This window comes from Elgaria multicarinata, chromosome 21, assembly GCF_023053635.1.
Source record: "Elgaria multicarinata webbii isolate HBS135686 ecotype San Diego chromosome 21, rElgMul1.1.pri, whole genome shotgun sequence".
NCBI classification, from domain to species: domain Eukaryota; kingdom Metazoa; phylum Chordata; class Lepidosauria; order Squamata; family Anguidae; genus Elgaria; species Elgaria multicarinata.
The window spans coordinates 16,195,578-16,221,949 of NC_086191.1; the positions used below are offsets into that span (position 1 = coordinate 16,195,578).

At 55.0% G+C, this 26,372-nt stretch overlaps 1 protein-coding gene across 1 annotated transcript in view; it reads right to left on the bottom strand.

The window, feature by feature from the left end:
- Positions 1-9,175: 9,175 nt before the first annotated feature.
- Positions 9,176-26,372, bottom strand: part of KIRREL1 (kirre like nephrin family adhesion molecule 1) — a 75,238-nt gene continuing 58,041 nt past the window's right edge. The window contains exons 2-15 of the mRNA XM_063146325.1: positions 24,037-24,186; positions 21,781-21,930; positions 18,236-18,393; positions 17,448-17,598; positions 16,833-16,938; positions 16,520-16,668; positions 15,919-16,046; positions 15,434-15,560; positions 13,968-14,068; positions 13,528-13,726; positions 12,637-12,744; positions 11,710-11,849; positions 10,687-10,764; positions 9,176-10,468 (exon numbers count right to left, since the gene is read on the bottom strand). Of these exons, the coding sequence (XP_063002395.1) occupies positions 10,001-10,468; positions 10,687-10,764; positions 11,710-11,849; positions 12,637-12,744; positions 13,528-13,726; positions 13,968-14,068; positions 15,434-15,560; positions 15,919-16,046; positions 16,520-16,668; positions 16,833-16,938; positions 17,448-17,598; positions 18,236-18,393; positions 21,781-21,930; positions 24,037-24,186 (2,213 nt within the window). The 3' untranslated portion in view covers positions 9,176-10,000. The remainder of the gene's footprint in view (positions 10,469-10,686; positions 10,765-11,709; positions 11,850-12,636; positions 12,745-13,527; positions 13,727-13,967; positions 14,069-15,433; positions 15,561-15,918; positions 16,047-16,519; positions 16,669-16,832; positions 16,939-17,447; positions 17,599-18,235; positions 18,394-21,780; positions 21,931-24,036; positions 24,187-26,372) is intronic.

Consider the following 26,372-nt stretch of genomic DNA (forward strand, 5'->3'; position numbering starts at 1 on the left):
AAACAGTTGCTACCTGAAGGGATACAGTCCACGAAGACCTGTAATTTTGCTGGAGTCCAGGAGGGACTATACCACGTGGACAACGTCTAGCCCAGTTCTATTGACTTTAGGCCATGGTGCAAAGGTGTACAACTCTGCCCAGGCGAAGGGGAAGGAATCTCCCACCACACTGCAGCCAGATTGATGGGAGATGCATATTTATGCAAATGTCATTTGATTTGCCTAATGCCTTCTGATCATATGATTTGTTTTCTCTCTCTCTCTCTCTCTCTCTCTCTCTTTTCAAAAGCGCAAGACACACACCCCTGAGCAAATTCTGCAAATCCAGGCTCCTCACCGTCCATTTTCCTTTTCTGAAATCCCGGATGAGTAGCCCTCTCGAGGTAATTACAGGCACTCTCCTCTCCCATATCCCTGAAATGCATAATTACGCCAGGGATTAAATAAAATAAAATCAAACGTCCTAGCCAGACGGCGGGGAGAGAAAGGGGGAGAAATGGTGCGCGGCGAAGGCTTCGTCAGCCCCGTTCACTCAGAGCATTGCGCTCGGCCCATAAAAGGGATGTGCTGTTGAAGAGCCCAAGGTGTTTATGGCCCAGATCATATCGGCATAAAATGCAATATTGCCAGTTTCCTTCCCTCTGCAAAAGGCGACAGCGATGGCACGATGTGTGAAGGAGATTCAGAATTCGGCAGGAGGGGAAATTCATTCTCAGAATCTGCCGCCGTTCCCCTTCGGCCTTCGCCGCTGCCGGCCCCCAGGAGTTCCATCGCAATAACGACAACCATTTTGCACTATATGAAATAAATGAAACGTTTTACAGACAATTCGTTTTAAGATCATCCCGTTGAGCTGGAATGCGCCGGCAAATTTAATTGGGTTTTTCGAATAAGGATTTCTAGGCACGTGCGTGCAGTGGTCTGCTGTGTGTGTGTGTGGGGGGGGTCTTGCTGTTGCCACCCACACCACACCACACCGCACCCCACAAACTGCTTTACCAATCCTGTCACCCTGGTTCTGATCTCTTGGGACTTCTGGGTAGCTCTGTAGGCAGCAATTTGCCAAGATTGCTAAATCTAACTTCCATACTTCAAGGCAGTCCAGCTTGCAGTACCACGTGCTGGAGACATATAACAGGGCTGAGCCTTTACCTACCTGCAGAAGTGGACCCTCCTCTTTCCAAACTTGTCCTCCTTTGATGGACAGAGGCCTTCTGGGGAAAGGGGGAGGAGACCCGGAGAGGGAAAGGCCCTCCTCTGGCTTTGGATTGGTTCTCTCTTCTGTAGGGCGGGCTTTAAGCAGCATTCCTTGACTGCATTGGAGCAGGGAGGAACAACTGAACTGAGTTATTGGCTAATCTGACTTTGAACAGGTGTCAATAAGGACAGGTAAGCCCAGGTAATGCTCCTGGGGTTTGAAGAAGCACGCCTGCCTTCCTTACTGGTGTAGGGACAGTCTATCCCAATGGTCAGGGTGCTAGAGCGAATGGAGAAGGGTGAGAACAGCTGGCCATGCAGCCAGGCTGGTCTGCTAGACCACAAGTGAGCACCCTGTGGCTCTCCAGATGTTGTCAGGCTGCAAATCCAATCCTCCTCCTCCACCACCACTGACTGTGTTGGCTGGGACTGGTGGGATTTGCAGGATTGTTGCGTTATTTTTTGCCTCACAACAACCCTGCAAGGTAGGTCGGGCTGAGAGTCAGGACTGGCCCAAAGCCACCCAGTGGATTCCAAATGGGGGGACTCGGACCCTGGTCTCCTCTCTCCCAGTCCCACACTCTAACCACTACACCACACCGGCTCTCTGACTGTGCAATCTAACTGGATATGAATTAATGTGAGATGTTTAGTCTATTTGTAGGACTATCTGGTTACGATTAGAAATTGTGAGTGAACCTTTTCGGAAAACGGTGCTGCATTTCATTACATCATCATCATCATCATCATCATCATCATCATCATCATCATCATTATTCTGACGTTGCCACAAGCTGCTTTGACAGGGTCTTACCTTGGGAAAACGGTGAGGATGATGACGCACCAACACCTGGAGGCCCACAAGTCGCCAGTCCCAGGGCTGGGCCAGACTGGCAGATGCGTCTGCCTCCCCCCAACCCCCACTGAACTTGGAGGCAGCAGGATAACTTAGGGCGTGCAGAGTTCGCTCTCTCCTTGAAAGCTTCACACCCTGGCTCATGGTAGGCCAGTCCTGAACAGTCCCTGTGTGATCAAGAGGTGTGAATCCCAATGAAAGGGTTTCAGTTCCCCATGGCCAAAGGCGCCTTCGGCAGAGTTGGGACACTGGACTCTCACTTGAGCCTGACCCACTGCCTCCTTCTGGGTCAGCTGCAAAGATTGCCTGTATCTCTGCAGTGGGGGTGTGTGTGTGTGTGTGACTTCCCAGCGTTGTCACCGCTTAACCAGACCTCACAGCTCTTCCCTTTTCCCCTCCTGTGCTCTCCCCGGGCTGCCTGTCGAATCAAGGCAGGACAAAAATACATTGAAATTGAAGCTTTTTTAAAGAAACGGGGGATCAAAAGCGAACACCCTCCCTGCTTTCTTTTTTAATGGCTGTAGCCTTGTTGAAGTCTGCAGGGGAACATCAGAGAACCAAAGCAGGCGGCAGAGCTGTAACGCAGCGAGCGATTCCCGAACAGCCACGAGGAAGCTTTCTTCTTCTTCTTCCACCCACCCCCTTTCCGTTTCATCCTGGCATAAATTAGAATATATCTCCCAGAATATGTTAACCACCTGGCGTGGAAAACAGAGATTCCCTGCCTATGGAAGCCAGCCTCTCTCATCTGTGGGGCGGGTCAGCGCTTAAAAAGGGGTGCTCTGGGCCGGAGAGTTGGATTCAAAGAGGATGCTGATTTGATTTGATTTATTACATTTATATACCGCCCCATAGCCGAAGCTCTCTGGGCGGTTTACACAGCTGCCTGGGTCATTGCCGCCAGCCTTGCAAGGTTAGCTGATGGGGAAAGCGGCCAAGCGGCCAGGACTTCGCAGCACCTCAGGGTGGGAAAAGACACCTTCCATTCCCATTGCTTCCTTTCCTCTTTAGCAGGACTGCTGGCATCACCCAGTGAAAGAGAGATGTGCTAATAGATGGATCCATTTGTTGATTAAATCTGAGTAAGGAGGAGGAAAAGTGTTTCTTTGGTTTTAGCACCTGCTGCTCCTGAGTTATGCAAGGATTAAACGTGGAATGGGATAAAAGACTGAAAGAACTGGGCATGTTTAGCCTGGAGAAGAGAAGATTGAGGGGAGACATGACAGCACTCTTCAAGTACTAAAAAGGTTGTCACACAGAGGAGGGCCAGGATCTCTTCTGGATCCTCCCAGAGTGCAGGACACGGAATAACGGGCTCAAGATAAAGGAAGCCAGATTCTGGCTGGACATCAGGAAAAACTTCCTGACTGTTAGAGCAGTACGACACTGGAACCAGTTACCTAGGGAAGTGGTGGGCTCTTCCACCCTAGAGGCAGCTGGGCAACCCTCTGTCAGGGATGCTTTAGGGTGGATTCCTGCATTGAGCAGGGGGTTGGACTCAATGGCCTTCTAGGCCCCTTCCAACTCTACTATTCTGATTCTATCTCTAATCCTGCCATCCCAAACTGGTGTCAGTTGGAAAGGTAACAAGGCCCAACATTCACAGCAGCATGGGGAAGGCTGTCAGTCCACAAAAGGCCATGATCCCAGCTGTCTCTGCACCTCTATACGCAGCCTGCCATTGCCACTAGGGCCTCTGGGGTTACCTCCACAATGCTGACTGCCCCCCACCCCCACCCCCACCCCGCCGAGCCCAGAAACTCTAAGCGTGACTTGAAAAGTTCCACAGGCCTGGTAAGCAGGCAAAATGAATATTCTGCCAGGCCCGTTAGAAGCGTTCTGCCTCGGTGGCTTCTTCCAGCAAAAATCTCCACCTGTGTCCCTACTTTGTCATAACCCTCTCCATCTTTGCACTATTAATTCCCTCTCTTCCTTCTTTTTTGTAAAAGGGGGTGCGGGGAGAGCTGTGTGGTCCATTTGTCTTCAGTTCTGATATTAATCCAATATTCTGCCTGCCGCCTTCCATCCAGCCAGCCTGCTGCGTACCCATCCATCATCTCTTTGCTCCCCAATACGCTTTTTCCCTCTGCTTTCTCTCTCCATCCTTTGCCTGCAGCCCTCATTTTTGCTCCTCACCCTCCTCCTCCTCCGCTGCGTTAAGGGTCCCTCTCCATCCATCTCTCCCCGTTTCCGAGATTCTCTCAACCTGCTCATCATCATCACACACAGCTATTTATCTCCTCCTCCGTATTCTCCCTCCCTCCCGTCTCTCCATTCACCTTTCTGCCTCTCCTTCTCTCTCCATCGCTCCCGCCCGTCAACAAAGGCCATTAAAGATTGACAAAACTCCTTTTTTGTTTTCCTGAAGGGTCCCGAGAGCAGCAAGCAAATTACTTGGCTCATGCATAATAAACCAGGCATGCAAACACACAGCGTAATGTGCTACATTTGTAAAGAGACCAAATCATTAAGCCGGCAGCTTGCCTGAGCACAGACGCCTCGGAGCCCAGCGGTTCACAAAAGCTCTTGTGTACGCGAGTGTGCCTGTGTGTTGGTGTTTGTGTGTGTGTCTCGGTCTCCCCACTGGCATCAGCAAATTGCTAAAAGCTTTCATGAACTAGGTCAGTGGAGCGAGGCCGGTGTGTTGGCACACAACGGGACGGAAGATTAGCCTACTACACAACGGTTACGTTGGCTGGGGCGTTGAGGTCCTGGCACGGCTCAATTAAAAGTTTGGTGTTCCAGGAGGCTGCGAAGGCCCCAGAGAAGATCAGGGGTGGATTTGGGGCAGGCAATAGGCACAAAGTCTAGACCAGCCTTCTATAGTTCGGCACCACATATCCCATCATCCCCAGGTTAGGGAAGGCTGGTTTAGAGCTTTTCTCCTGTTCAGGAGCAGGTGAGTGGGTTTCTCTCCCCGCCCCCCATTCCTGGCTTATTGTTATGCAGGAATGCAGAATCCTTGGTTTAAAATAAACTCTAGTCCACGTGTAGGCCAAAACATCTGGAGGGCCACAAATCCCATTGTCCCTAAACCAGCATAGCCAATGGTGATGGATCATGGGAGTTGTAGGCGAAAACTTCTGATCTAGTCAGTTGTTAAACAAGCTAACAACAAATCCCAGCTTGTTTTGCGGACTTGTTTCACCAACTATAGTGTTTGTCTTAAACCATGATTCCTGGACCACACGTAACAAGAAGCCAGGAATCAGAAAATGAAACCAAATCACAGTCTGTTTCTCCTCCAGGCCCTGTGGGGAGGGAACAGGGGCAAGCATAGGGTTATATCCTGGCTTCATGTTACACACCAACATGACCAGTGGCTTGCCATTCCTGGGCCTGTTGAGAGCCCCTGCGATCCCCCACCAGTGCCCTGCCCAGGACTCAGCAGCATGAAGACCAGGCTGGGACACAGATTGCGTGAGATTGGTGGTTGACAGACCCACAGAGGGCCTGGCTGGACTGCAGGAGCCTTTCCCAAGTGGGGCTGGTGGAATGTTTGGTCGGAAAGGAGGGGCTCCAGCCATCCCTCCTGGCTGGACTGCAGGAGCCTTTCCCAAGTGGGGCTGGTGGAATGTTTGGTCGGAAGGAAGGGGCTCCAGCCATCCCTCCTCCTCTGCCCCCCTGCACTGGGATCTCCCAGCCACCTGCTCCCCCCACCCCATAGCTTCACCTCCACAAAAAATAAAGACAAGAGACTCTTCCTCTCTCGTTTTTTTTACATTTAACTTTATATATATAAAAAATTAAATATATATAATATATCGTGTTTAAGACTAAAAATATAGTACATAATATTTTTTTAAAAAGAATGAGAGAGAGAAAAAACTCAAATAAAAAAAAGGAAGGTGGGGGAGTGAGGGACAATTCACAGATATATGTCTCCAAGGGCAAGGGAGGGGGGGTGAAAAACGCAGGGGGTAGGAGGGAGGGAGAAATCACCTGGGCGGAGAGAAGTTGTAAACCCTCCCACATTCTCGCCCTGCGGACTCACGGAGCTGGAAGGGTCCCGATGCGACGGCTCTGACCCATATTTATTGCTCAAGCTCTGGGTTTATGGCAACGCCAACCAGGGAGCTGGCGTGGTTGTGAAGCAGCAGACGTGGCGCCGTTCCTGCCCCCCTCCCGCCCCGGATTCCGTGTGCTATGGAACTCCCGGCAGCAGGGCGCTTTTGCTCCACCGGATGTGCTGAGCTTCTCCAGAGCTCCGAACTGGTGGCCCAAAGGGCAGCGTGACTGTTGCGGATGGCACTGGGAGCCGCGAGGACGGCCCAGCGGAGGAGGGCGATCCCACGCAGGGCAGCCGAGAACGGAACGACGCCAGCTCTGGAAACCTTTCACAACGGCCTGCTGCATACCCCAGCCTTCCCAAACCTGGTGCATCTAGGACTGCAACTCCCATCTTTCCCAGGCTGGGAAGAATGGGAGTTGCAGTCCCAACCCATCCAGGGGGCAGCAGGTTGGGCAACGCCGACATATTCCCACCTTGTAGGTAGAGGGACTCTTCTCCGGACTCATCCCAGGAACAAGGAGTGTGTGGGCCTCCGGATGTCGGTGGACTGCAACTCCTACCATCCCGTGGTGTCTGGGGCCAATAGGAGTGGTAGTTCAGCCACATCTGGGAGCTCCCATTTCTCTTGCCAAGGTTTATCCCTTCGCTTTGCCACGCAATCCTTATCTGTCTTGACTCAGAAGTAATCCCATTGAGCTAAATGGGGCTTACTCACAGGGAAATGGGTAGAGGACAGCAGCCCTCGCGTTTGACCCAGACGCTCAGGGCGGAGAAGGTGGCCGCTGTTTTTGCACCGTATTTTCCCCGTCTTATTTTGTGCTTGTGTTTAAGAGAACGGTGGCAGAATGGAGGACTCGGTGGTGGAGATTCGGGGTTGGAGTAGGCGAGGGAACACGTCAACCCCAAATCTGGACACACACACCCCAGCTTCCTCCAGCCAGGAGGACACGCGGATTGTGCTCATGTATTCAAGGACGGGGCAGTGCTGTGACCGTGCCCTTCCCCAACCCTGGATGTGTTGAGACTACAACCCCTAGCATTCTCCAGCCAACAGCGCTTACTGGGGATACTGGAAGTTGTAGTCCAACAGACTGGAGGGTACCAGACACGGCTAGGCCACTAACGCTTTTGCAGAAAATGGTTAGTGAGCAGGTTTAAACCGTGGTTTCGTAACCACTATGGTAAGGAATGGTTTACACGACGCACTCAGCCATCCTGCTTAGCTCAAAATGCTGAACCGCCCTGGCTCTTAGCATGTCGTCTGAACAGGGCCTGTGACGTCTCCAACGCTCTCTTCCCTCCCAAGGAAGCTGGCCCTGTGTGAGCCCTCTTTTGGGGACTTCCTGCTACTTGGAGAAGGGGGAGTGAAGGGGGCGTAAAATAACAGAGAGACCCCCCCCCATGTTATCTGGAGCTCACAGTCATCACTTGCCAAAATAAAGGTTTTAGAGCAAGGCACGCCCCACCCACCCCAACCCCACACTGCCCCTGTGCGCGTGAGCAGCTCCAAAGGCCATTGCTGCCCCCCTCCCCTCTGAAACGTCAAGGTTTGGCGACCGTACCGGAAACGTGGCAAAAGAGAGGAGGTACCCTTAAAGGCAGGGATGGGGAAAGGTTTCCCCTGGGGATTTCTGGACTACAACTCCCATCCACTCTCATCATTGGCTACGTTGGCTGGGAGTGGAGGTCCATTAGCACCTGGACAGGCCTCCCATCTCCCACGCTTGCAGAGACAGACAGACCGAGAGAGACCGAGAGAGACTGAGAGAGAGAGAGAGAGAGGAAGGGTTTTTTTCGCGTCAGTCCCTAACTTGTGCCTCCTACGCAGCCCACTGTTCCCCTGAGATATGAACTGTGCCAAGAGGGGGTGGCATTGGGGAGGGGAGGGACGGGTGGCCCCCCTCTCCCCTCCCTCCCAAACCACCAGGCGGAGGCGCCCTGTTGCTTCCACGGCGCTCTGCCTATCATCGGACCACGGGCGGCAGCTGCGCTCGGTGGTCTCCGTGGTCACGTCAAGCCGAGAGTTTTAAGGCACAGGAAGAGGGAGAGACCAAGGGCAGGGAAATCGATATAGAGATATACATACACACACTTCGGGGGGTGGGGGGGGAGAATAGCTTTAACCCAACCCTATGCATCCAAACGTGCAAAAGATTGGCGGTCCTGGGGGGTTCTGGGGAGGGAAGACACGCATGAACCGGCTGATCTTTCGGACGGAGAGGAAGTGGACAGAGCGGGCAGGAGCCCTTGACCAGCCCCGTCCTTGCTCTCAGCGCCACGACGTGGGGATGGCCAAGTTCTCCACGGACGCAGGGGGAAAGGGTGCTGCTAGTTTTAGGGAAGTGGCCGAGGAGGAGGAGGAGGAGGAGGAGGAGGAGGAGGAGGAGGAGGAGGAGAGGGGGCGTCTCTGGTTTCTAGCACAAACATTCAAGGCGTCACTCTCCAGCATGACCCTCCCATTAAAAAAGAACCACCTCCAAGGCCCCCAAGCCGTGGCATTCATTCGCCCCCGAACAAAGTTCTTGTTTTCAAGGCCGCCTCCACGAGCAGCATCTCAGCCCCTGGTGCAAGAGGGAAGTGGCGTGGTTGTGGGGTGAGGAATGCCAAATGGGACCGGCTTCCTCCAGGGGTGGGGAGGGAGGGGGGAGGCTGAGTTTGGGTGACCAGCAATGCAGACCCTGCAGCATCCCAAGAGTCTTGGCTTTTGTTGTATTCTTTAAAAGATCCTTAAAGTTTCTAGTCCTCATGGCGAGGGACAAAAAGAGATGCTTGCAGGCTGGCATGGAGGCCTCAGTAGGGCCTTCGGAGAGCCAGCAATGTGAGACCTCTCAGAGCCCCTCCCTGCCCCACTCTGTCTCCCCCCACCAAGCCCCATTCTTCCGCCCTTCCCCTCCCCCTGCTCAACAACAACTCTCTTCTCAGGAGCAGATCAGATGCCGTACAACAAGGCAGCTCACTGCCTTCTCTTTCTCTCTCTCTAGAACCAATCGTGGGCCTCTGGATTTGGGGGAAGGCTGGGGCAGGCCAGTGGCGGGGTGGGTGGGGGGGTGAGAGAGCCTGGAGTTGGTTTCTCTCAGGCCTCGTGCTGCACAGCTGCCCCCCGAGGTGGCCAGAACCTGGACCGGGAGGGCATTCAGGCGCTGTGGGGTGCGGAAACATCCGTGCCCATCCTGGCGCCATGATATGGGCTTGCGTCAAAGGCAGGGAGGCCTGGCTAAGCTGGACCGTGGGGGCTTCTCCAGCAGACCCCCTTGGAGGCCTCAGCCTAACTGGAGACTACAAGGGCAGGTCTTTGTGAGCACGATGGAAGAAGAGTCCCCAAAAGGGGCCCTGTCCATGGTATTTCCCTGCAGGTGGGACAGAAAAACTACTGGGTGGTGGATTCAAGTTCCTAGTCCACAAGATACAGGGTTCCACCTCTCTCTCTCTCTCCTGTGATTGTCCCTCTTTCCTTGGGATCTTCTTGGGGGATTAAACTCTCCAGCACGATTGATCTCTCTCAACCTGATACGTTACCCGGGGCTAAGATGCCCCCGCCCCGCACACACACACATCCGGAAGAGGAGTTGCCCGGGCAAGATCTAGGCAGGGGGGAGAAGAGGTCCAGCCCCACAGAGCCCCTGCTCCGTAATGTCCAATCCTCACCCCCAAACCTGCCTTGCCTCGGGTTAGAGGGAAGGAGGACACACTTCGTACAAGCATGTCGGAAGGAAGAAATCAGGAAGCGGCAGAAAAACGCTCAGAAAAGGAGCAGACAAAGCGGATCAGGGCCGCGTGTACATCGCCTTGGGGGCGAGGGGGCATTTGGTGCCACGGAGCACCCCTGGTGTGTCCGTCCTCCAGCTGGGCAAGGGGGGAGGTTGGAAAAAAGCCCCTGAATATCAGGGGGCAGTCATGAGGTACCTGCACCCCCACCCCAGCGCCCAGGCCGCGGTTCAGACGTGGGTCTGCATCCTCTGCTGGAAACGCTGCCCGTAGTCCGAGGAGGTGTAGGAGAAGCGAGTGGCTGTGGTGTATTTGCCCAGCGGGTCGTAGGTGTCGTAGGTGGCTCTGTCCAGGGCCGGCGGCGGGGGCTGGGTGTAGCCCAGGCGGTAGGTGGCGTAGCCGGCGCTGGCCGAGAAGGGCGTGTGGCCGGCGAAGTTCTCGTAGGAGAGCTGGCTGGCCGTCTCGGCGGTGGCAACGGCGCCCGGGGCGGGTCCGGGGACCGGGTCGCCGCTGTACTCTGAGGCGGGGGCCCGGCCGTAGGTGCTGAGCTGGGCGTAGCCACTGGAGTGGGAGAGGCGGGAGGAGGGCCGGGCGTCGTAGCGGGCTGGGCCAGGGTTGCGGTAGTCGGCGTAGAGCACCGTGCGGGAAGAGGGCCGGTCCTCGTGGGCACGGACGTTGTAGTAGCCGTTGGTCGGGTCCTGGAAGGGAGAAGGAACCCACAGGTCGAGGAACCGCGGAGAGGCAGTGTGGTGCAGTGGTGAGAGTGTTGGACTGGGAACTGTCTTATGACCGTGGTGGCCAACCCACAGCCCAGAACCCACCAAGAAGGGGTGTTTCGGTGAACATGAGCATGCATGCACAACTCTCTGGGCCATGCTCACTCTCCCCCCACCCCACAGACACACACTCATCTTACCTTCAGCTCATACTCTTCCCGCGTGTCAATAGTGTCACAGCGGAGGTCCTGTTTCAGATCCACGTCATCCTTGAATGACTGATGAGGGGTACAAATGATTGGAGCTCAGGTATGTGAGGGTTTGGGGGCTATCATTCGGTGGGGGTTCTTTCGACCAGAAGAGCCCCCACCCCACCCCACCCACACCTATCATTCTTATTGGAACGTTGTGCAGAAGTGGTTCAAGTTTGCGTTTGTACCCAGAAGGACAGTGAGGCTAAGAGTTTGAATTCCTCCTGGTCCCCGTCCTGTGTTCCTGATCCTGCAACGCCCTTCCTAGGGTCTGGTGACTCCTGCCCCTTTCCTCCCTGTATCCTGCAAACCAAGACCCACAGCTAAGCTACATGCCCACACAGGGGCGGATCCGAGGGGACTGGCTCCTTTTCCAATCGACGTGGCTCAGGTGATGGGGTTCCGTCGCCCTCTCAGCTAGTCCAGGCGTCCCGGTAAGCTGAGGGTGTTGAACCTCTTTCCAGCCGAAGGGACCAATTCAGTCCCAGAGAAGCTCCATCTCCAGAGATGGGCATGGCCAAAGGGGGAGAGGCCAAAAACATGAGCTCAAAGTTCTTTCCTTGAGTAACTGAGCCTTAGGAGAGGGGGGCATTTCACACCTTTTAGAGAGGGGCCGGGGGGGGGGGGGTTACTGCACATGTGTGAAATGATTGGTGGTCAGGGGGAAAGGGGCGGGACCGAGGGAAAGAGGCGTGGCCACCTGCCGAAGCCTAGAGGGCAATAAATGCAAAGCAAGGCGATGGTCTGACATCCAGGCTGGTCAAGAGCCCTCAGCAACCCTCAGCCAACGGCCAGGTCAAATACGGAGGGGCCTGACCAATCCTTGGCTCCTGGCAGAGGAAGGATATGAGGCAGCCTTCCTGTCCCCTGTGCTAGAGGAGGCGATGGCCAGCCATGGTCCCTCCTCCTCCATCTCGTGGTCTTCCCAGAGGACACCCAGGTGGGAAAGGGAAGACTCGGGCGGCAGCTCACCGAGTAGATGGCCTTCATGACGCGCGTCGCGGTGGAGACGCTGGCGGTGTCCTCCTCGCGGTCCGTGTGCAGCGTCAGCGGCTCCCGGTTCACCGTCTCCACCTTGATGTCCAGCTTCCGCAACGTCACGTCTTTACGGCCTGGAAAGAGAAGAGCCGAACGGCCGCTGTCATTTTCATCAAGGGGAGGGGTGGTTCCCTGGGTCAAGCGCGGAGTGGAAGTTTGCATTGTTTTTAATTGTGTTTAACGCAGTTGTTTTATTAATGAATAAAATCCAGTTTTATTAGTGATTCTAAGCCGTTTTGGGGGTAGAAAGGCTGGGCACAGGTCAAAAAAATACATAAATAAACCGTGGGGAATTCTTCTTAAAGGCCTGTAGTGTTTCAGCACAATCCCAAATGTTGTTGGTGACCTCTAAAGCCACTGGTGGGTTGGGACCTAAAGGTGCCTCCTGCACGTCCCTGCTTGGTCCCTTAGGTCATCTTCGGAGGCCATCCTCCAATGCCCCTGCCAAAGAAAGCTAGCTGGGAGGCTACAAGAAAGCAGGCCTTCTCGGTGGTGGTTCACCTGGCACTGACGTGGGCACCAAGCAAAGAGCTTTCTTTTCTCCCAGGCATTTCAGAGACCTAATTAGAATCCTAGGATCCTAGAATAGTAGAGTTGGAGGGGGCCTCTAAGGCCATCTAGTCCAACCCCCTGCTCAATGGTTGTGGGCTCTCCCACCCTAGAGGCCTTCAAGAGGCAGCTGGACAACCATACATCAGGGAAGCTTTAGGGTGGATTCCTGCATTGAGCAGGGGGTTGGACTCGATGGCCTTGTAGGCCCCTTCCAACTCTACTACTCTAAGATTCTATGATCTTCCTATGACTCCAAGCAGTCCTGGGTCCCCAGCTCTCCACCCACCCACCCACCCACCCACCACTCACTTCCTTTGCGACGTCGGTACAGGAAGCAGGCCAGCGCGATGAAGCAGAAGATGACCAAAATTCCAGCTCCAATGGTAGCACCAGCGATAATCCCCACCGGCACAACCTCTGCAAAAGGATTGGGGAGGGCGGAGAATGAAGAGACAGAGTGATATTTCGCCAAGTCTTCCACCTTAATTTCTGAGAACTGCCCAGAGAGCTTCAGCTATTGCGGTATAGAAATGCAATAAATAAAACAATCAATAATCAAATAATTTCAGTTATCTTTCTCTTATTTGTTTACTGGGTGGCCAAGGGGTATTGTTAAACTTCCATTTTCAACTCTTAATTTTATTCTTGAGCGCTAAAACACAAGGAAATGGGAGACCAAGGGAAATGCGATACTACTGCTCCAAGAAAAGTGAGCTTTGAAACATCTAGCAAATCTGATGATGAGTCTATTTTATCAATGCTCCTGTAAAAAGTTTGTTGATCATGTCTTGTTTCCTACCGCAAATGAATGCTTAAGTAGAACATCCGTTTCTAAGAGGAGCGGAGACTGTAGGTGAGATAAATTATGTTACGTTTGGAGCCACCTTCAGCCTGACCTTGGGATGTAGAAAGAGAAGCGGATTTTGAGACAACCTGGTACTCCGTAGTTTGGAGTCTGAAATACCGTTCTCCAGTGTGCACACTCACTGATGGTTTGATGGAAGTGTGTGCATCGTGTGCGCGTTTCACTCTTTGTTATGCGTCAAGCAATTCTATTGCGTGTGTACAGTGGGTCTTTGTCCTGCACCCCAGACCTAAATGCACCTTGAGGAACAAACGGAAGAAAACACGGCCCCGTGCCATTTCAGCGCGGTTGCCGTGGCTCACAGGAGCAGTGTAGGAGCTGGGACCTCCCCGTACCTTTCTCTTCCAGCTGGATGATGGCCGTCCGAGGCCCGAAGCTGTTCCAGGCCGTGCAGTTGAAGCGGGTCTGGAAGTCCACCTCCATCACGCTGCTGATGCTCAAGGTAGAAAGCACTCCGTTGCCGGTGTTGCTGCGCTCCACCGTGTACCGTTCCAGAGTTCCCTTCTCCAAAACATTCTCTTTCCAGCCCCAAGCCTTGGAGCGTTGAAGGAGGAGAGCAGAAGCCGGGTGGGAGAAGAAAAAGCTGCTCTTAGAGAGTGGAGAACTAAGGAGCAACAAACCCAAGGGCCAAGCTAAGAGTCCCCATTTGGGATGCGAGGCGTGCAACAGGCCGCAGTCCTCATTTCTCCTTGCGTTCCTAACCCAAAGGGATATTTCCCAACACATCGGACAGCCCGTGTTTACACGCTTCCACAGGCACAAAGGAGAGACTCACGATTTTGTCCGGCAGGGGCGTGCTGCCGATGAAACACTCCACTTTCCCCGGGTTGCCACGCACCGCGTATTGGACGGACTCGCTAGAAATGATGGGGGGCCCTGGTGAAAAGGAGGGAGTTTCAGGAGAGAGAAGGCGACGTTTTATGTCAAAACTCTCCCTGCAGAAACGCTCTGGTATCCCACTGCTGTAGAATTAAGATTTTGGAACATGTGGAGCTTTCATAGCGTTTTGAGATGTTACATTTGAGTATTAGCGATATTAATGACTTGAACCTTTGAATATTTAGGCCATCTAAGACAGAGGTGGGCAACTCTGCAGGCCTCTACGTCCAATTCCCTTTTGCTGGGGAAGTGGTGGGCCATTGTGAGAATCAGGAGGCCGGACTAAACGGTCTAATCCTGCAAGCCGCTTCTTATGTTCTTTCAGCTTCAAGGCCACCTAATAAGCCTTTGAGAAGAGGTAAGATTCAAACTCAGAACCTCCCAATTCACGCTTCAGCCTGTCCAGCCCCGACCCACCTGCCCATCTCGTTGGGGGTCTCAGTTTCCTGGTAACAGACCACGCCCCTACCTGTCTTGTCAAGGTGAGCAGCCGATGACAAGCGATCAGGCACCTGATACGTTCTAAAAAACCGGCTCTGCTAATGAGGAGGATTAGGGAATTGAGCTCTGCTCCGTCAGGAAGAGCTTACAATTCGAAATCCGTAGATCGGCTCCCGCTGCTAACGCACCCTGCAGGGGACCTGGCTTCTTCTTATTCATCACCGTCTTAGTGCTTTTAGCTGTTTAACTGGGTTCCCTCCCCGCCCCCCACTCCACTGCCTCGATCCTCCTTCGACAAACACAAACCTCTCTTTGCATGCAGAGGGGGGAAATGCCAAGCCTCCCTTTGAAGGATGGGTGATTTCAGAGCCCAATGGATACGCAAGACCCGCTAATTGGGCGTCTCGCGCTTCCTGCCCGTAACCACGCCTTAGGAGAAACGGTTCCGCATTTTAGAATGGGGGAAAGGTGGGGAACCAGCCAACGATTGGGGAAAAGAGATGTGGTCATCTGGGAAAACCCAAAAAAAGCTGACGGGGACCCCAACGCACGCCAGATTTGGTGTGAGGTTCAATCCCACCTGGGGTAGACAATACTGAGCCCTTGATTCGGAACCATGAGGACTGGAATCCTGCTTTATGTTTAGGGGGCGGCCCAATGCTTCAGAGCAGAGCCTTGCTTGGCAGGCAATGGTCCCAAGATAAATCCCCGGCAGGCAGCATCTCCAGGCAGGGAGAGGAAAGAATGCTGCTAGTCAGTGTCAGAAATACTGGACTAGACAGATCCTGATGCGCAGGACGGTGGCTGTAGCCCTGCTCTTCTCCTTCTCATCCACGGAGGCACCAGGAGCACATCCCTCACAGCCCCAGAGGACTCTGGGAGAGCCATCGGCCTTCTGCACACCCCAGCCGCCTCACTCACCGTTGACAAAGAGGGTGACTTCTCGCTCTCCCACCCCAATCCGCGGCACGATGGCCTTGCAGACGTACTGCCCTGCGTCTGCCTGCGTGACGGACTTGAGATACAGCTGGTTGCTGTTGCTCAGCACCTGGGGACACAAGCAGAGGGCGATGTGAGGGAGGGAGAGAGAGAAGGGGGGAGGGAGGGCCCCCCCGAAGGCCACGGGAAGCCGGGGAGCGTCTCACTCGGTTCCCGTAGGGAGCCACACACCCCCATGAAAACCCCCTTTCCCCATCAGGCCTTTGGCTTAAGCCCCCCCCCTCTCCCTTAAGCAGCTGTAGAGCCTGGGGAAGGGTCGGGGATCCAGCCTTGGAGAGCCGCCTTCCCCAGGCCAGGAGCTGGCGTGGAGCTCTCCGTGGTGCTGCAAGGGCCAGCAGGCTTCGTCCTGGTCGTGGACAAGGGCAACGCCCCACAATCCACAAAGGAAGGAAGAGAGCCAGACTGACCATGTTGGATTCCTTCTTGGTCCAGGTGAGGGTGAGGGGAGGGTTCCCGGCCCACACGCAGGTCAGCGTCACGTCCGAGCCGATGTCGGTGGTCGTGGGCCTGGGGTCCACCACGATGCGAGGAGCAACTGACAGAGGGGGAGAGCGGGAAGAGAGGGCTGCTGAGAGACGGTGCGGACAGCTAACCGCTCTCTCTCCCCCCACACACATCCTGCCCGAGGGAAACCTGAGCTCCTGACTCAGTGCCTAAAACGGGGGATGGGGGTAAAAATCTGGGATGGGGCGAAGGTGGCTCAGAAGGACAGACCAGCTCTCCAGTGGATCTGCACCACTCCTGCACAAAGTCACACACCAGTGGCAGCGGGGAGGGGGAAATGGCTGTGGGGGCCACCAGGAAGGAGGCATTGCTAACCTGTCCTCAGCCTTCCCTCTACCTGGTGCCCTCCAGATGTGTTGGACTACCACTCTCATGTTATGCTGGCTGGGGCTGATGGGAGTTGAAGTCCAAAACCTGGGGGAGGCTGTTGTCGATTCTTGGCAGAGAGGCACGCCAGAGCGCCAGGGAAGCCCTCCGGCCCCACCACCACCACCAGCCACTCACAATGCACGTCCACCAGGGTGCTGACGTTGGTGCTGCCCACATCGTTGTGCACCTCGCACGAGACGGGCTCCGTGAAGAAGGTGTAATCCACCTGCGTCTCGTATTTGCTCTCCTGGGCATCCTCGATGACCATGCCGCCTTTAGCCCACCTGGGGGGGGGGGTGCCGAGGGGAAGGAAGCGGCGTCAGACCCGTGTCGGGAGGGAAGACGACAGAGGAACAGGGGTGGCAAAAGAGCACCACTGGCCTGGGGCTTCCCTCCCTCCCTCCCGCGCAGATGCCCCTCCCCCACCCCGCCCCTGCACCCAACTCACCTGTAGCCTTTGATCTCCGGGTTGGCGGTGGCCACGCAGGTGAAGGTGACCCGCTCCCCTTCCTGCACGGTCTGCGGCTGGATGGACAGCGTCACCGTGGGAGGGTCTGGCACGTGGGAAGGAAAAAGGGCGGTCACTGGGAGGGAGCCACGGGAGCACAAAGAAGAAGCCGCCACCCCACCTTCCTCATCCCTGGGCCAGGTTCGCCCCAGGGGCGGAGAGGTGACTCAGCCGTGGAGCAGGTAACCCAGCGCCCTCCAGGAGTTTTGGACTACAGCTCACACTGGCTTCAGCCACGGCGGCTGATAGTTGGGGATAATGGGAGTTGTAGTCCAAAACATTGGGAGGGTGCTGCGTTGCCTACACTTTTGAGAAGAAAAATATCCCTACCTTGGGTTGGACAAGTAGGGCGTCTGTGTGTAAAAAAAAACCCTCCCCCCACGTGCACCGCCCCCCTCCTCTTTCTCTGATGGCTCAGGAACAGCCTTCAAAATGGCGCCAGCCCAAGTCCCCTAGGGTGGCGCCATCTTGAACAAGAGCCCCCTTGCAGCGCCTTTGGGCCCCATGCGGAACGGCAAAGCCCGGCAAGAAGAGCGAGGCAAAAGTGCCACTCACGGTGCACGTCCAGCGTGACGGAGGTCTCCTTGCCAGCCGGGACGGCGTCGTTGGTGCAGCGGCAAACGTACACCCGGCCGATGTCCTGGTCGGTGGGATTGATCAGCAGGTGGCTCACGGTGGTCTCCCGCTTCCCATCTGGCAACACTTCCTGGAGGGGCCACAGAAGAGAAGACCCAGCAACGTGAAGACGCGGGACAAGGGACTTTGCCCCCGGTCAGGATGTCTCAGGGCTGCACCAACAGTTTAGATTAAAGGGGTTCAGAATCCTTTAAACGGACTAAAAAGGTGCCCGTTTTTATATTATTAAAGTTTGTGTATTGTTTTTAATACAAGCACTTCCTCCAGTCCTCCCCAATTCGGTGCTGTCCAGATGTGTGGGACTACAAACCTCATTATCCCCAGCCAGCATGGGCAAGGCGGTTCTGGCAGGCAACTCAACGTCACTGTGCGAGCCATCCTTTCCAAATTTGCCTGCTCAGCACCTGACGAGGTCGTCAGAATGAATGCCGCCACCTCATAAACTGCTCAGGAATTGACGAGGGAGGAGCATAAGCGAACGGCGTGAGCAATCAAATGACCAGCGGAAGGGTGCTTCCGCAAAGAGCTTCCGCACTCATCCGAGAGGGCGCCTCGCCGGCCTGAGCCCTGCCTCACGCCAACCATGCCAGGGTGGAGGTCAGAGCCTTCCAAAGAAGGCACAAGGCAGCCCCGGGCCGGCAATAAGGGAAGGTCGGCCAAACCCTCTCCCCACACCCAGGAGCCGAAATGGCTGGACGTGGCCGTACTGTGCTTGTGGCAGCTTCTGACTGCTGCATCCCGTCCCGGAACCAGACAATGGCAGCCGCGGGCTTGGCGTTGCGTGCCCGGCACGTGAGGTTGCGCGGTGTGCCCGCCCGTAGCAGGATCTCAGGGGCTCCATCGATCACGGGGTCTTCGGGGGGAACTGTAAAGAGAGAGGCGGGCCGGGTGAGCGAGGCCTTTGCAGCCCCACTCTTTTGCTGTCCCCCCACCTGCCCAGATGTCTTGGGACTACAACGCCCATCATTCCCAGGACAGACGGGAATAATAGCAGTTGTAGTCCAGCACGCCTGGTGGGGCTTCTTCGCATGCCTCGATCCTTATGTGCGCACCCCAACCATCGCAGAAAACCCAGCTAAGCATCCGCTTTTTATGGGGTCAAAGTAGCGCAAAATGCATAGCAGGGCCTGTTTCAGAGTAGCCCCGATAGGGCAAAACTCCCTCTACTAGCATGCAGGGTTTTGGATGGCAACATATGAGGTTGTTCTTTTTCTTTTCCAGAAACAAAACTAATTATTATTATTATAATTATCATTTATTACATTTATATACCACCTATAGCTGAAGTTAAAAGCTCCCACTCGGTTCCTGGTCGGGTTCTAGTGTTCTTGTTCTTCCATGGCTTGGACTGCCTCAGGACACAAAGGACTCAACATGGCCCAGGTAGTGGGCTCGGAACGGAGGAACCGGCCAGGAGGCTGCCCACCGCTACCCGGTGAAGAGGGCCTGTTCCACAGGCAGCCACGGTCGCTCCAGTCGCTCAGATAAACTGGGCCTCTCCCACCTGCCTGCCTCTCTCGCTCGGGATGAGGACACCTTCGCGCAAGACAGGGAGGGTCCCGGCCTAGAACCCGCGGAGCTGACGGAAGGGAGGGAACCCTGGGCTTCACTTTGTGCTCCTGAGCAGTCTGGTTTATTTTATTTTATTTTTTAAAAAAAGATAAATTGTTCTGCATAACTGAGCAGGGGAAGAGCGAGCCGGGCCCTTCAAACCTTGCACGTCTTTCTAGAAAGGGAGAAAAAAAAATCAAAAAGGAAAAAGAAAACCAGGGCTGTGCAAGTCTGAAATATTGATGATACTTCAATGGAGAGGAAGGCGCTCTGATTAAGATGGCAAGGAAGTGGGAGGGGAGCTTCCCCAAGGTCTGCTTCCCTCTCTCTTTCTCAATATTGTGTGTGTGTGTGTGTGTGTGTCACACACACACACACACTGAGACAGGGTGGACAACTGATTGTCACACGGGAAGATGAAGAGTTTTTTTGAAGGAGTTTTTTTTTGACAAATTCGTCTTTCTTAGACATAGAGAAGGGGGTCATTACTGATTTATTAGCCTTTAATTTAGTAATAATAATAATAATAATAATAATAACAACAACAACAACAACAACAACAACAACAACAACAAGAACAACCAGACTGAGATTTTGTTAGGCGGAGCCACAAAAGCACAGGAAGAAAGGTTGTGGAGCAGCTATGAAGCATCTCACAGGATCCGACCCTTAAATACAAATCCAGAGGTGGCAGCTGGGAGTGGAGGGAAAGAGAGGGGGGCCAGCCTGGCTTAAGGAGGCTCCCCACCCCACCCCGCTCCCTTTGCTATAGACTCAGTTCCCCCAATGTCGTCCCATCCCACGCCAGGAGACAAAAGCTGATGCCAAGCATCTCTTGCATCGCCCGGGCTCCCAGCCCCAGACAGACAGCTGTCCATCATGCTGTGGCAATTCGCCACTCTGAATTCCGGGGGGTGGGATAGCAATGACAGTGACGAGACCCCCACCACCACCTCCTTGCTTCCCTGTTCCCCGTGGCCCTGCCTGCATCAAGCAAAGGGCAGGCAAGAACAGCACAGCTGGGATGGGACGCTGGGATCACGGCTTTTGTGGTGCGCCGTCAAAGGCAGGGGCTGACAGGCCCTGGCCAAAGTGGTGCATTGTGGGGGAGCCGGATAAGGAGAGCCGCTCATGGCAGCAAGGCTTGTGGCAGGCCCACGCAGGATCGGCCAAGGCTGTGGCATGAGAGGTCAACATAAGGAGGCTCCGAGGAGGCCGGGCGACACCATGGCTCTTGGTACGGCCGTGACGAGCCCAGGAGGGCCACACTCGCGCTAGCAAATCTTTCATTCACTCTGAATTTTAAACCTCCGAATCTTGTGGTGCAATTCTCCAGTCCAAACAAAGGTATGCGCAAAGATATTCATGAAAAGGTTCAAGAATGCATTTTCTTAAGACAAAATGGCTTTAGCCAAATTGTGTGCGTTAAACGCTGCAAACTTTGGCGCAGGCTTCTCTTCCTTTCTTTTTTAAAATGCAAATTGATACCGGGGACCAGACGAAATGAGCTCCAGGCCTGGAGAGAAACCTGGATTGAGAGATTCGTCTGTCCCAAGCGGGCAAACGGGAGGTGGTCAGAGCTGTGTGGTGGCGATTTCACCCTACGGCCACACAGTGCCGTTACGGGATCGCTGCTGAATCCACTTGGACAGCGTGATCAGCGGACGGACACTTCTGGAGACAAAAAAAAGTAGTTCTATACGGACAATGCCGTGGGAATAAAAGGAAATGTGTGGGGTGGGTGGGGGCATTGGGGGAGGGGTGGCATCCTTCCTGATCCAGTCAAGCCAGACTGGGCCATCTTTACACCACTCATTCTTGGGGTGGTAGGAATCGGGGCCCATCCGGGCCACATCTCACCCTACAGGAGCAATAATCGCTCAGTGATGGGTTCTCTCTCTTTTTTGCCTATTCATCTTTTATTCATAATTCAGTTGCTGCTGGGGGGAATCTGTGTGGGGGGGGACTGAGCAGAGAACCCCCCTTCTATATAGCATTCTATATAGCAGGCCACATTTCCCTGCAGTTTTTATGAAGCGCTGGAAACTCAGGAAAAGGGGAAATGACGGCCCCGCGGCAGCAGTAACTCAAGCCGGCCGTGAATATATATTAAGGCATTAAAGGGGGGGGGCGCAATCAATAGACCCAATGCTTGGAAAGTGTGGGTGCTGACAGGGAGCAGGGTTGGGAGGCTGCAGAGAGGGGGCCTTCTGCCAGAGTTGCCTGAGCAGCGGTGAGTGGGGAAGCCAACTTTGCGAACTGTACGCGGCGGAGACAGCCATGGCAGGAATCAGGGCCAGCGTGAGCGGTCACAGGCGCCTCCCTGGAAGAAAGATGTTCTTCTGCTCCTCCTGCTCCTCCAAGAGAGGGATCCCAGAGGAGAAAGGGCTCCTGTCCTGGAAATCGTCCTTTTGAACGGAGTCCAGAGCAGGTCATTCGGAGTCAGCCCCGAGCCGTAGCCTGGCCAGCTGCGGAAAATCCTTCTTTTTACAGGCTGGCTGGCTGTAGGGGAAAGTCCCTTCTCGCCGTAATGGCAGAGGCTGAATGGGGAGAGACGTGACCGGCCTCTCCCAGAGAAAAGGGCAAAGCAGGGGAAAGGGAGCACTTTTGACGCCTACGGATTCCTGGGTAAACGGAGCGGACGGTGAAGCAGAGCAGAGGAGGGAAACGGCACAGACCCGCCCCGCCCCGCCCCACTTACTCAGGACAGTCAGCTTGGCGCGCCGCGACCGCAGGGCTGCCTCCGTAGCTTGGCACTCGTACGAGGCGTCGTCGGAGAGCTCAGCCGCACTGATCTCCAAGTTGTACTGTCCGGAGTCGGCGGCCCCAATGATCCTGTACCGCGGCCAGGCTGAGGAAAGAGAGGCGGGGGTCAGGCTGCGGCCAGCAGCAGCACAACAACAAATGCCCCTCATTGGAGCCTGGGCTCAGTGGGCCTTCCCCCCCCCCCCATCTATCTGCATGCTAGGCCTCATCTCTGAGGCTTGTAAAGGGACGGCAGTGAAGACAGAGACTCTGAGCACGCACAGAGTTCCTTCCTCGCCAGAGGAACAGCGCATATGGCCTGACGTACATCCCTTTGCTCGCACTTCACACGGAACCGGCTCTGTGGTGCTGATGTCCACTCGCCACATTTGGCAAAGCCCTTCCTGGACTCTCCCAAATCCACTGGATGTGGAGGGACGTTGGTGAATATCTTGGAGAGCACCAGGAGGCCCACTGCAGATTCCTGCGGGATCCCACGGCCTATCTCTCCCCCCACCCACCGCACATGGGGAGAAGTATCCACAGAACATGGCACTTAGCAACGAATCCAGCATCTTGGGGTGGGGGGTGGGGGGAGAAGGGAAGAGACGCTCAGCTTCCATTTGTAAAAAGCCAACTTTCTAGCCCCTTGGAAGGCTATAAGATAAACTTGGTAATGAATGGGTAATACCTGTGAAATATCTAAAGCCAAGAGGGCAGGGGAGTGTGGGGAAGAGGTTCTGTGGGATTTCCAACAGCCAAGGGGGTGGGTGGGGGGTGGCCCAGCATAGTTTGTAACTCCCCCCCCCTCCGCAGCATCCTATGCTAAAGAATGTAAACCTATGCTAATAAGCCAGGTGTGCAAAATTTACCCTGCTGGCAGAAGGTGGTGTTTCCTGGTGTAAAATTTTGGGTTGCTTCAGTGTGGAGTTAAACTTTTTTAAAACGTCGGGTATAGAATCATAGAATAGCAGAGTTGGAAGGGGCCTCTAAGGCCTTCGAGTCCAACCCCCTGCTCAGTGCAGGAATCCACCCTAAAGCATCCCTGACAGATGCTTGTCCAGCTGCCTCTTGAAGGCCTCCAGTGTGGGAGAGCCCACCACCTCCCTAGGTCACTGGCTCCATTGTCGTACTGCTCTAACAGTCAGGAAGTTTTTCCTGATGTCCAGCCAGAATCTGACGACCTTTTAAGTATTTGAAGAGTGCAATCCTGTCTCCCCTCAATCTTCTCTTCTCCAGGCTAAACATGCCCAGTTGTTTCAGTACCCTCAGCCCTGGGGGTTAGTGAGGGCCCGGAATAGGAAAAGTCCATGCAGAGGCCTGCAGGGTAACAATCCACAGAAAGTCCACCAGGCAGGTCCCAGGAAGGGAGCAGAGGGGTTTGAGGCCTTGTGGGGAAAGGCTCTCCAGCCTCCCCCAGTAGGTGGCACTGTTGGCCCACTAAATGGGGCAGCTGGGTCCGAAAGAGGGGTCATCTGGGGCTCGTGGTCAGGACAGTGGTTCAGGCAACCACCGTGGCTGGGAACCTCGCTGCTCCACCCCCAGAGAGAAGTTGCGTTTCCCCACAGCAGGGCCTCGGTCCCAGGGGCAGGCAGAGAGGGAACCCAATCAGCACCGAGCCTCTTGCACCTGTCTCCGAGTTTCATGCACCCCAGTCTCCTGCCTCCGAGAGCAACGAGCCCTTCCGGGGCAGGAGAAGCCGACCCGAGGGGTGTGAGGGCAGCTGAAGGGCTCTTAAATAAAAGCAGGAGCAGGCAAGTCCACAGTCCCAGAGAGAAGGAATTTAGGTGCAAGGAGATGCTTTCACAGCAGGGGTGCAGAATCCGGAGACCAAATCCAGTCAACGCGAGGCCCTGATCCAGCCCCCCAGGGCTCCCCAGGCAGCCACAGACCGTTCCCTTTTCCTGCTGACCAAAGGCTTCCTAACATTTGTGCAAATCCTTCCCCCCCCCCCCGTCCCCCGGCATTCTAAAGAGATGAAATGCCTCCCCCAAGGTTGAGTTTTATGTGCCACAAGAGCGAGATGCTCGAATAGGCTGATGCCCTACTCCCCTTGGCCCCTCCCACCCCTGGAATGCACACCTCCCCCCTCCCCCCCCCCCCCAGCGCTTCTGTGGAATGGAATCTGGCCCTCGGGCTGCGCAACACCCTTGTTTAGGGGAAGAGTAGAACAGCCTCCCCTCCCCCATCAGCCCCGGAAGGAAGCTGCTACCTTTAAGGCCCTGCCCCATCCCCAGGGCAAGGCCATCCTTGGTCCACTGCACGATCCCGGAGTAGTTCAGCACCACGCAGGAGAGCACGATCCGCTGCCCGGCCACCACCGTCTGGTCCTCGGGCTCTTCGACGAACCGGGTCTGTAGAACTAAGGAGCCAAAAGGGAGGGGGGGAGACGGGTTCAAGGCTCCTTCTTTACTTATCCACCAGATTCACGGGGAGAGAACTGCCGTGTCCAGAGGCAGTCTATCCCAGAGCAGCAGAGGCTGAGAACAAAGAGAAGGGGCTAGCCATCTCCTCAGGACGGGCCCCTGGTCTCCGGCTCCTAAACGGCCTCTGGCCCCACGGCCGAACCCAACAGGCCGGTTCTGATGCAGGCTGGTGCTCCTCTCCTGAGAAATAGGAACACCCTGTCCCTCCACCACTGGCTTCTATGGTGTGCAAATAACTGGAGTTATCTATACAACAATGAAGTGCCCTGAAGTGCATTCTGTAACTGATTTCTGCATCGATCAGCAAGTGGTGCTATTCCTTCAGTGTGCTGGACGGAATCTCCTGGGCAAAGGCATTGCAGCGCTGCCTGCAAAACACCATTAACTCACTTGCCAGCCCTCCAAAGCAGGCATTAAGGGGGGGCCCAACGCACATGAGCTTCTCGCTAACCGTGCCGTGCGCCTCGCAACAGCAACGATCCGTTCTCTGCTCATGCTCCCTGCCCAGAGGATCAGGGGCACAAAGTGCAGCCCTCCCAGGCCTCTCCCTGCTCAGAAGGGGAGATTGGGTCGATCGTCACAGAGCAGCGGCGGCAATCACACGGCACCAAGCCCCTGGGTCATGGGCGGATCGATTGATCGGCCAGCCGCAGCACATGCCAGCAGCTGCTTCCAAATGCCTGGCTCCGTGTGGGGCCAGAAAGAAATTGGGGCGCTCCAGGAAGAGAGACCACCTCCATTTTTCACCCCGTTTTAGCTACTTCATCAAGCAGGAGCCGATAGATTCTCCCAGAGACGTCAAACGTGCCTTCCCCAACCTGGTGCCCTGCAGGTGTGTGTCTGGTTGCAAGTCCCATGATCCCCAGCCATTGGGAGCGGCAGTCTGACACATCTGGAAGGGGGTTAAATGGAGGCCAACGCCATGAATAGGGGCCTCCATCGGTCGGGGGAGAGAGAGAGAGAGAGAGAGACAGAGAGACAGAGAGACAGAGAGAGACGCTGGGCTCGTCCCTTCCGAAATCAATAAGTCAAACTCAGCCCGCAGCCATCCTGCCTCCGTCGTGCGCTGGGATCCTCTCCAACCTTTTGCCAACGGAATTAGGGTCATTCAGGCCCCGCCTCTCATGACACAGCTTCGCCCAGCCACCCTCGACTCAGCTCCGCAAGCCAGGATCCTTTTACACACACACACACACACACACACACACACACACACACACACACACAGCCATGGACGGATTTCAAAGCCACTCCAGTTAAAGAGATATACTGGGGCACCTTCACCCAGTCCCAGTACCCCCTCCCCTGATGCTGCGGACTACAACCCCTGGCACCCCTGACCAGACTGGCTGGAGCTGATGGGAGCTGGAGTTCAAAACATCCCAACTACAGCAGGGGTGCCCAACCACAGGCCAGTGGGCCATATGCACACACACCCTGGAGTCCCCCAGAGTGCTGGGGTTCCCCTTCCACAAGCCCCGCCTCCTCTCCACCCACCCACCATTGCCATCTTTTGCCTTTGGCTCCGCCCACCACTGGAACGCCCCGCCCCTGAGAGCTTCTTGGAAACCGAATCTGCCCGTTGGGCAGAAAGAGGTTGCAGCCCCCCCCCCAAATGAGCAAAAGAGAACCGTCCTACCTAAAATAGGTGATCAGCTGATCAAAAGAAAAATGCAAAAGCTGTTTATGGGTACGTTTATGGAATGATCACTTTGATTTGTGAGTTTTATTTATTTTGATGCCATTATTATATTTATATCCTCTTAAAAGGAACCCAAAGCGGCGTACATAATCCTCCTCCTTCTCTCCATTTTTATCCTCACAACAACAACCCTGTGAGGTGGGTTGGGCTGAGAGTTTGTGACTGGCTACAAGCCACCCAGATCTCCAGGGCCCCAGTCCAACTCTCTAGCCCCTGTGCCACGCCGGCTCCCTGGTTTGTACCTGCCTTTCTGCGAAGAAAAATGGCCCTGAAGACAGCCTTTGTGCAAGAGGGAAGACGCAGCCCACCCCTCTGCCCCCTGTTCGAAGGTGTAACTTCTATGGACCTTGGAAGGGGTTGAATCCCAGCCAGCACGGCCCAGAATGCTAGGAACTGTAGTCCTAGACGGTCCCCTTGGTG